This window comes from Monodon monoceros, unplaced genomic scaffold, assembly GCF_005190385.1.
Source record: "Monodon monoceros isolate NGI ecotype Baffin Bay Population unplaced genomic scaffold, NGI_Narwhal_1 Super_Scaffold_15, whole genome shotgun sequence".
Taxonomy (NCBI): domain Eukaryota; kingdom Metazoa; phylum Chordata; class Mammalia; order Artiodactyla; family Monodontidae; genus Monodon; species Monodon monoceros.
In genome coordinates, this window is record NW_021703771.1 from 64,069,088 (window position 1) to 64,079,819 (window position 10,732).

Sequence of the window (10,732 nt, forward strand, 5' to 3'; positions counted from 1 at the left end):
TATGCCAATCACACTGTCTTGATCACTGTAGATAAGTTTTAAAATTAGACAGGGTAAGTCTCCTATTTTGTTTTCAAAAATGCTTTGGCTATTCTAGATCCTCTGCATTTCCTTATAAATTTTAGGATCAGCTTGACAATTTCTACAAGAGTCTACTGGAATTTTGACAGGTATTTTACTGAATCTATAGATCAATTTGGGAAACTGCCATCTTAACATTCTATCTTCCAATCTATGAATACAGACTATCTCTCCATTTATTTAAAAAAATCTTTATTTAGGGGAATTCCCTGGTGGTCCAGTGGTTGGGACTCCACGCTCTCACTGCCGAGGGCCTGGGTTCAATCTCTGGTCGGGGAACTAGGATACCACAGGCTGCACGGTGCAGCCAAAAAAAAAAAAAAAAAAAAAAACCGTACTTAATTTCTCTCAGTAATGTTTTATAATATAAACATCTTGGTGCTCTTTTTTTGTTAAGTTTATTCCTAAGTATTTTATTCTTTTTGATGCTACTGTGACTAGATTATTTTTTCCCTTTCTCTCCTCCTTTTGAAATTGTGGAAGTTATCCGTTTCCTATCAAAGAACTGCTGTCCTGTGCCATCAGGATCCTAGACCATTCTTGCTTCCTCAAGGACTTCTCTCCTCATCTTCCTTCCTTCCCTTATTAATCCTAACAACTAAAACCATGCTGCAATATTTCTTATATACTCAAAAAATCAAAGACTTCCTTCACATTCTCATTCTTCCACTTTGGCCCCATGTCTGTTTCCTTTAACTTCTTTAAACCCAATTTCTAGTTCCTGGGCCACTGTGTATCCCTCAAGTCACTCAAATCTGGCTTCCACCTCTACCAGTCTATGACACTGGCTCATTATGGTCACTGATGACCTTTAGGTTGCCAAATCCAACAGCCATATTTCTGCCCATATCTTCTCAACCTCTCAGCCAAACTCAATAGTTAAGTATCCCTTTCTTGAAATACTTGCATTACTTGGTATCCATGACATGATCCAATATATATTCCCAATTTCCCTACAACCACTCGGGCTGTCCTTCTTAGCTTCCTTCCTAGAGGGCTTCCAGTTTACCCAACTTAGAAATGTGCTGTGTTCCTCAGGTTTCTATGTCTAACCAATCCTTCTCTCCTCTCTATAGTCTCTTCTTCAGTGATTTCACCTATTTGCATGGCTTTGAATATCACTAAGACACTGATAAGCTTCAAACTGACATCTCCAAGCAAAATATCTCTGAGTTCCTCAAGATTGGATGATCCTCTCTGATAGAGGCCTTCTTAACAATCTCACAGGCTTCTGAGAACTTACGATTGATAAAAGAAAACTCCCAAATTCACCATTACCTTCCACCCAAATAAAACAAAAAACCCTGAAAAACCCATTCGTCTTTCAGGCATCCAATAATGGTGACTTCTGGCAACATCCCTGAATGTTTCCCCCGGTTATATTCCATATCCAATCCATTATCACATCCTCCTATTTCTACCACCTACAACTATCTCAAATATGTCCACTCCTCTCCACCTACCGCATCACTAACGTAAGCCATCATGGTCTCCTACCTGAACTACTGCATATCCAGTGGCCAACCTGTTTCTGCTTGCCCCAATGTTCTCTTCTCTACACAGCAGGGTAACCTTTGATAAATATACTCTGGATGCTGCCACTCCCCTGAATATAAACTTTCAGTCTTTTATAATCCAAACTCTTTATCCCTGTGTACAAGGCCCTGCAGCATGTGGCCCCTGCCATTCTCCCCTCTTGCCCATAATGCTCCAGCTTTTCATCTCCTCAAAAACACAGAGCTCTTCACATGCTCTTCAGGCCCTTTGAGTGCTCATTCCTTCTATGTGAAACATCTCATTCTCACTCCCTTAGCACGTCCCCGTCTCCTCAGAGAGGCCTTCCCTTATACCTAAGTAGGTCCACATAGCCTCCCATGATTCCCCATTAATACAGTTCTTTTCCTTTTTAACATTACCACAAGTTATAATCCATGAAGGCAGGGAAGATTTCTGAGTTTTCACCACTGCATACACACCCTGAGTATAAATAGTAGCCATGAAGAAATATTTCCTGAAAATATACAAAACTGACTTAAGAAAGACCTATGTTCAGCTTTCCCAGGTCTGCCTGCTCTTCCTTAAAACTGTCTTAATGTAGAGGTCCATGGGATGAGCTTGACTAGGTTGGGGGAAGGCTGGCTATCTCAAATTATATGCAAATTTTTGTGTAAATATGTTTTCTAAGCAGATGTCCAGCATGTGCAACAGGAATCTCTCTTTTTTTTAACATCTTTATTGGAGTATAATTGCTTTGCAGTGGTTAGTTGCTGCTGTATAACAAAGTGAATCAGCTATACATATATATATATATATATCCCCATATCTCCTCCCTCTTGTGTCTCCCTCCCATCCTCCCTATCCCACCCCTCTAGGTGGACACAAAACACCGAGCTGATCTCCCTGTGCTATGCGGCTGCTTCCCACTAGCTATCTATTTTACGTTTGGTAGTGTATATATGTCCGTGCCACTCTCTCACTTCGTCCCAGCTTACCCTTCCCCCTCCCTGTGTCCTCAAGTCCATTCTCTATGTCTGCGTCTTTATTCCTGTCCTGCCCCTAGGTTCTTCATAACCATTTTTTTTTTAGATTCCATATATATGTGTTAGCATAGGTTATTTGTTTTTCTCTTTCTGACTTACTTCACTCTGTATGACAGACTCTAGGTCCACCCGCCTCACTACAAATAACTCAATTTCGTTTCTAATTTCGTTTCTTTTTATGGCTGAGTAATATTCCATTGTATATATGTGCCATATCTTCTTTATCCATTCATCTGTCGATGGACACTTAGGTGTGCAACAGGAATCTCAAAGGAATCCACAACCAAAAAAGAGGTTAGACGGAAATACAGTCTAATAAATTCTGTCTTCATCATTTAACAAAAGAGGCTTAAATTCCACATAGAGTCAACTCTTAAAACAAAATGAAGAGATGTGGTTTTAAGACTTTTAAGTCCTATAATTTATCAAACTGCAATAAAATTTGGTATATGGTATGAACTTAAAGATTTCTGAAGCAAAATTATTACAACCTGATTTTTATGTCATGCCTATATATGCAACCCATCAACCACAAATTCCTTACACAGAGGCAGAGGGAAATGACAAATCAAGATGCATCTATCACAGGAAAGGCTACAGAAAATGAAACATGTATCAGGGAAAACATCAGAAATGCCAAGTCTTACCCATTTCAAATTTCCACTGGCCAGACACTGTGAAGAACTAATAAGTACCACGGACATTAAAACACTTTCATCAGTTCCCTCTTATATATATACTCACTTCAGCATTCTAGGCAAGATTCTCCTCTTCAAATCTCCCAAAGTGTGTAAAAGAAATCAATTCCAGTTTCAAAATAGCATATCAACTAATTTCAAGTCTGTGTGGCTACTTTCTTGAGGATGTGGCTGGACAGAGTGGCCATCCCTACACTGTAACCTCTCCTTTGAAAACCCCAATTCAATCATTTCCATGGTGAGAACTAAAATCCAGGCATTAAAGTGATTTGTTCAAGGTCAGGGCTGGAACTTGCCTTCCATGTTTAGTTCTCCTTACATCAACTTCTCACACTCTTTTAGAGCTCTGTCAAAATGCCTAGCTCGAATTCTCAAGATACTAAGACTCTAACTCTGGCCTACTGGCTAAAAAAGAGAAGACTAAAAGTACATTATGATATAGGAAAGAAAAAAATTTTAAGTAAATATGACAGACACTACAGAGAGCCATGAAGTATGACTTCTTTCACAAACAGTATGTTTTTCAACTGTGTATAGTAAAGTGTCTGTTCAAGGTAAGATTATTTTTATAGTTTGTTATAATTTTTTTAGTGATTACAAACAAACAGACAAAATCACTACTCCAGAACAACAAACCTGACATTTATTTCATTAAGTATTAAGTTTGTAACTTTCAATGCATAAATGAGGCTCTGCTTCTCTATTCTAATCCTATCTCTAATCCGATCACATAATTGAACAAATTTCAAGAGAGACAAAATGGTTTATGTTTCATTGTCATCACTTTTCCTCCATTAAACTAACGTGTTATTCAAATATTCTACCAAGATATTGCTCAACACAAATGAACTGAAAGATTTTCTCAGCCTCATTTATAGGATGCATTGCTTATTATCTTCAATAAAAGAACAGTTAGTACTAGAACCTTTTATCAAGCTATTATTCATTCAAAGTCTGTATGAAGTTTTAAAGCTTTTCCCAAAGATGAAATTTTAAGTAAAAGCTAGAAAAGCATACTGATTAGTGTGGTAAATAGCATACCTTCCCTAATGTTTAAAAAACAAAATAATTCTGAAGATTATTTTTAAGCCACTGAATATCTTCTCGCTCAGCAGACAGCAAAATTCCTCATGACTAAATCCTATGAACCAGACTTTTCTCCCCCTCGTCCTGTTCCTCTCTGGTGTGGAGCATAATTCTATAAAGCTTTAGCTCACTCGCTTTAGCTATTAACACACTGTCTCCCCAAAACAAACTCTTAAACTCAGAACAGGTTTTACTCTGGTATTCCAAAACAAGTGTAATGAACGTTTCTCAAGATGTTTGACAGTTGTAGCAATGTAAAACTCAGGATACCAACTACAAGAATCTTCCTATTTCTCGTAAGTGGCTGTTTCCAGACATCATCATACATAAAATTATTTATTTTGCAAAGGAAGAAATCCACATATAACTCAAAATCAAATAATTTTAAGTCTCTACTCTTCATAAGAACTATGGGCAAACCAATCACATGAACAGTGAAAAGCAGGAAAGAGCTGAGAGGTGGCAAGAAATAATGGTAAAGGAGAAGTACTCTATTCACTAACTAGTCATTTTTGTTTGTTTTGTTTTGAATTTTTGAATTTTATTTACTTTTTTATACAGTATGTTATTAGTCATCAATTTTTATACACATCAGTGTATACAACTAACCAGTTATTTAACTTCTCTGCCTATCAAGTTCCTAGTTAATAAACAAGAATACTCCTCACTTCTCAGGGTTCTTACAAGGATCAAGTGAGCTCCTGCATGAAAATGATCTGCCCAGTAAAAGAACATAACAGGCACTCAATAAACGCCAGCTCCTTCCTCCTTCAGTTCTGGGCCCTCTGTTCTTTGTCCTCTATACTCATTCCCCCAGATGACTCAGCCTTCTCATGACTTTTATTAACAAATGCTGAAAACTACCACATCAGTCAAAGCCCTGATGTGTAAATGCATGCCTACCGTGTGAGAAGCCGTCTGGCCTCTACCTCCAAGATACTCAGGTGATAAAGAGGAGAGACCCCAAACATGTGAATTTCACTGTAATAACCAGCACTCAGGGTAGACAAATCACACATTTCCAACTATCCCCTGGAGATTTGCACTGCCGTCTCAAAATGCCTGAAATCAAACTCATTATCAACTTTTTAAAATCAGGCCCTCTTCCTGCCCCTTTTCTAATTGTGAGTGGTGTCCAACAGACAGTAACACTTGCCCTACTCTTCTCTCATCAAAATATCACCAGACAACCCAAGCCCATCAAGTCTACCTTCATAATCTCTTTATGAGATTTTGAAGCCTCATTTTCTGTCCCACTGTCACCACAAGAGTCCACATCACGTTTTCTGAATCTCGGCACTGCTGACGTTTTGGGGCAGGTGATTGTTTGCTGTAGGGGCTGTTCTGTGCATTGCAGGCTGTTTTAGCAGCGCTCCTGCCTCTACCTACTAGAGGCCAGTAGAACTGCTCCCTCTCCCTGAGTTACAACAAGCAAAACCGTCTCCAAATGCCTCCTGGGGGGCAGAATCACGCTCCCCGCAGTGTCCCCCACTCCCACATTTGAGTCCCATAGTCCAGTATGTGCGAGACAATCAGTCCCCAAATTTGTCTCCAGTTTCTTTCCTCTACTTCCAGACGCTCTGATCTTCTAAATGCCTCCTAAAGCACTGCTTTTACGAGTCAGTTCTCTTAAATCTACAGCTCCCTGCCACCTTCACAATTAGTTCAAAGCTCTCCACCCAGCCTTGATAATCTGGTCTCAATGAAACATTATCCCACAAAGCACCTCACATTGTGGCTACCCAGCAGCCCTTCAATAACACAGACCTGTTCATCCAGCCCCTCCTTTCTGTTCTACTGCTGTCACCCTGGTTTGGGTGCCCAGTACCTAGCATCCATTCCGGATCACTGCTCGAGCCTCCTTCCCCACCCTCTACTCTCTCCTTCACTCAAAGTCAAAAACTATCATTGGGGCTTCCCTGGTGGTGCAGTGGTTGGAAGTCCGCCTGCCGATGCAGGGGACACGGGTTCACGGGTTCGTGCCCCGGTCCGGGAAGATCCCACATGCCGCAGAGCGGCTGGTCCCGAGAGGCCACAACAGTGAGAGGCCCGCGTACCGCAAAAAAAAAGAAAACAAAAACAAAACAAACAAAGAAAACTATCATTGAGTCTCCATTGCCTACTGAAATATGAAATCTGCCTGTTCTTTAGAATCTTTCCTACCGTGGTCTCTTTCTGACTCTACGTTCCAGTATCCCCAAAACATACTCTAGCTTCAGTAAAACCTATCTATCTGCTAGTCCTTGCAAAGGCTCCTTCCCACACTTTCCATCTTTGGTCGTGTTTTTTCTCAGCCTGGAAGTCCTCTTCATCCCTCCACACTAATATAAGGTCCATCTGAATTAAGTCAAGAGGCCTTTCCTGCTCATACCCTCCTTTATCCTCTCTTAGGGCATTCACATTGCTTTATGTTACACATGTGTATTCCTGTAGTTTACAAGGCCCTTGAGAACTTCTTACTCCTGTTTTGATGCCCTGCAATGCCTCGCCCAGTGCTAAGTAAAAACTAAACATTACACGTGAGTTGCCCCAAATGTTTCCCGCTTAGGAAGCAAGGCAGGGCTGTGTTTTCAGACAATGCTGAACTTCCATAAGGGAATTGTCCATATTCCTCTTTTGTTCCACATTTTATGTGTTAGGCCAATTTTTAAGTTAACTGCCTGCAAAATACCCAGAAAGCTATAAGAATTCTGCTTCTGCTTCAGGGAGTTCCCAGTTTCCAACGTGTAACTGAATCCTGACTACTTACGCTATTTAAGTTCTCTCTTTATACAAAAAGGCAACAGAAATTTATTTTTGAGTGTTAATAAAATTGAGCACAACATGAAAATAACTTGGATTGGATTAAACATATTTTAAGCAAAGGTTAATTAATGCTAATTTGCATCCTGAATAACATAAAGTCTTAAAGTCTTCATGCACTCTTTTTTTTTTTTTAACAACATGCACTCTTAAAAATATGAAAGTCAGTTTATTTCAGCTCCCCCCACCCCAGACATAATAAGCCAAATAGAACACAGGAGGTTTCCCCTTAATTTTAGTTTTTTAATGACTTGAAAGTATTTCTACAAAAAGAGCAAAATCATTAATGAGCATGTTCTGACCAGACCTACTCCTATAAGTGTAACTCCAAAGCCATATGGGGAGCGTAGAGTACCCGCACAGCCGCGTACCCCGTTTTGTATGCCCTTGAGCTAAGAATGATTTTTACATTTTTAAAGGGCTGTAAGAATGAAAACAAAGAATATACATAAAGAGACTGTATGTGGCCAGCAGAGCGTAAAATACTTACTTTGTTTTCAGCAGAATGAATATGAGACTCCTAGCTGTTGGTACGTAAGACACCGAACTTTTCCTCCCAAAATTTTTAAAAAGCAACGTAAAACAAACAAGATTATGCGAAAAGAGAGAACTCATTCAATTTAGTCATAGCTAGTGCACAGGTAACTGCTAAAACAGAGGCCTTGGGGACATTTTTATATTTCCCAGAATTTTTGTTAGAAGCACACTTACGCTTGAAAAGTTGAGAGCGCTTGGCCCAAAGCCACACTGGGGGTTAACAGAGTGCGGTCAAGGACCCAGGTGTGAAAAGTCCTCATTCAGGGCTCTCTGCAGTGCACTACATCATACCTATGCACGTGGCTCTAAGTTCTGGAGATCTGGATAACTGGCTTGGATCACCATAAAGATGAAGCTTAAAACCTGTTCCTGATATGTTGTTTAGACAGACTCTCACTAGCAGCTTTGCATCATTAAACACAGAGTAACATCAACGCTCACCACATATATTAGAGAGAACTTCCAGGAAGCCTTCTATTTTAAAAGCAGACGTGATGAAGAAAGCTTAAAACTTACTCTGCTTGCTCCTCTAGGGCTACAGATTGAGGCAAATATGCACCTTTGACTTCCAGTTGCTCAATACTTACCTCCCAACCCAATCCACAAATTCCACCAAGGGCTATCGAATGCCAATCGAAAAACTATCCAGTTTACATCAGCCACGCATCCTATAAAGTTCTTTTCATAGCTACTTGCAAACTACTAGCTAAAAGTTCTAATTTTTTAATCTCCCTAAGAATTGAGCTTCCTTAAAATATATAAAAGTAGGTACCAGGATCTAGGATTCAAAGACATGGTTAACAATCCAAGATCTTTCATCTGAAGTTGCTCTTCCAGTGTTGAAAAACACATTCTGAGGGGCAGCCGAGAGATACAGGACTTACGCTCTCCAGAGATAATACACAGACCCCCCCCCAACCCCACCCCCATCGTATCTTTGAATGACTTTTGTCCTCGAAGAGCGACCCCCTTCCCCTCGCGAGTCCGGGCCTTCCGGGCACCTGCGGCCCCGGTCCGCAGCGGAGAAACCCAGGGAAACCTGCCCACCGCCGGCCCTTCTGGAAACGGCGCCCACTCCCACCTCGAGGAGGCTGGCGGCTGGAGGCCCGAGCCGCCGGAAAGCGACACCTCGGCGGCCGGCCGACCCCCTGGACGCGGCGGACGGGGACGGCGGCGGCGTTACCTGGTGGACCACGTCGTTGGGCAGCTGTGCGGCCCGGAACAGCTCCAGCACCCGCCCGTGGGCCGCCACCTTCTTGGTGCTCTCGCTGTCGCAGTAGGAGAAGAGATCCGAGTAGTATTTCTGCTCCGCATCGCTCAGCGTTAAACCTTCCATCTTCGCCTCCGCTCACAGCCACCCCGCCCCGCATGCAACACCCGGGGCCCGGCCCCGCGACGCCGGAACGGCGGGGACTGCGCGCCGCCCGGCCGCCTCCTCCTTGCCCCCCGAAGCGGCGGGGAGCCCCGGCCTCGCGCGCGCGCCGGGGGCGTCCGAGCCACAGGGCCCGGAGGTCGCGGGGAGGGGGCCCGGCTGGGCTCGGCGCGCCGCCGCCTAAGAGGCTCCGCCTCGGCGGCCGCGGGGAGGGCGCGGGGAAGGAGGCGGGGGCCGCGGCGGCGCGAGGCCCGGGCGGACTCCGCCACCGCCCCCGCCGCGGGTTCGAGTCTCCCCGGCTCCCCGCCGCTTCCCCCCAGACTTCCCGCCTCGCCTGCCCCTTCCGTCCACGCCCCCGGAGAGGCAGCACTTCCCGGAAAAGTTGTGGGGCTCCTAAAGTTTCGGGGGCTCTAGGCTGAGCGCGGCCGCCGCTCCGCCTCCCTCCGCCGCCATTTACTGCGCCCCGGCCCGGCCCCCGACGCGACCGCACCAACACTGACAGCGGCTGCCGCGCTCCAGACCCGGATGTGAGGCCAGGAGGAGAGAGCGCGAGAGGGAGAGAGAAACACCCACCGGGCTGGCTCGGCCGCTCCCTGGAGAGGGGGCTGCAGCGCCCCCTGGTGGCCGGGGTCCCGCGGCGGAGGGCCGAGCCGCCCTTGGCGCCCTGCGGGAAGAGCTGGGACCCCCGGGAGCGGAGACCAGGGGGGAACAGCACGCCGCCCATTCAGACCAGGAGAACTTAGAAACCGGCTGTAGTTTGGATTGTTTCAAAGCTTCTGGCACTAAACGGTTAATAAACATTACGTGAAAGGGGAACATTGTTCAGTTTATTACTGTATGCGTCGCGTTTTGAGGTCAGATGTTACTGAGGATTAATTCAATATTTCTTTGTGCTCTGAAGGGCTATGAACATCCAACCCATCTGAGAACTCTCATCAGACACCAACCACTGAGACCTAACTCCCACTCTTGCTCCAAGCCGTGTTTACCTGAGAAACAAAGTTGTTGAATAGGGGGAAGAGCTGGCAAAGTTTTTCTCTTTGTACAAGGTGGTTCTGATCAATAGGAACTTAGTGCTATAAATATATAGCATCAGCTCTATAAAGCTGTTTAGGCTGTGGACAGACCACAGGGGCTCACTCCTGGGACCCCCAATTTCCTCCTTTATGAAAATCATGAGGTTGCATTATTCTGCACCTATCTGAGAAGTGATTCGCAAGATATCTCAAATAGAATATCTTAACAACAGTTTATCCTTAGCAAATAGGAAATATTTCAAAAACAGCTAGGGCAGAATTAGACAGATTTTTCAGTTTTGGTTTTTATTTTGTCTGCTACAGGTTACTCCCCAGAGTGCTGATCTTACAAATGACCCATAAAAGGAAAGTAATATTATAGGTTCAAAATCTTGTATCTGGAATTCCAAAATTCAAAGAGCACTGAAAATCCAAAGGGTTCTTTGTAACACTTTGTCAGCAAAACCTGCCCTGTTTCATTTGGAGGCAAAATCTCAACTCAACTCACATGAGACTATTTATAGTCTTTATGTATGCTGTTTAATGTCAATATTTATTCATTTTACTCCAGGCTTCAATGGGATATTAATATGCACACAG

At 43.6% G+C, this 10,732-nt stretch overlaps 1 protein-coding gene across 9 annotated transcripts in view; it reads right to left on the bottom strand.

Annotated features, from left to right (window-relative positions):
• The window catches only part of REPS1 (RALBP1 associated Eps domain containing 1), a 74,333-nt gene extending 65,054 nt beyond the window's left edge, over nt 1-9,279 (bottom strand). For 7 of the 9 annotated variants that reach the window (XM_029223691.1, XM_029223687.1, XM_029223683.1 and 4 more), the window contains exon 1: nt 8,928-9,176. In XM_029223691.1, the coding sequence (XP_029079524.1) occupies nt 8,928-9,080 (153 nt within the window). In that variant the 5' untranslated portion in view covers nt 9,081-9,176. Of the gene's footprint in view, nt 1-8,927 lie in introns of all 9 variants that reach the window. The other 2 variants (XM_029223685.1, XM_029223684.1) reach the window with 1 other exon arrangement.
• Between the last annotated feature and the right edge of the window lie 1,453 nt (nt 9,280-10,732).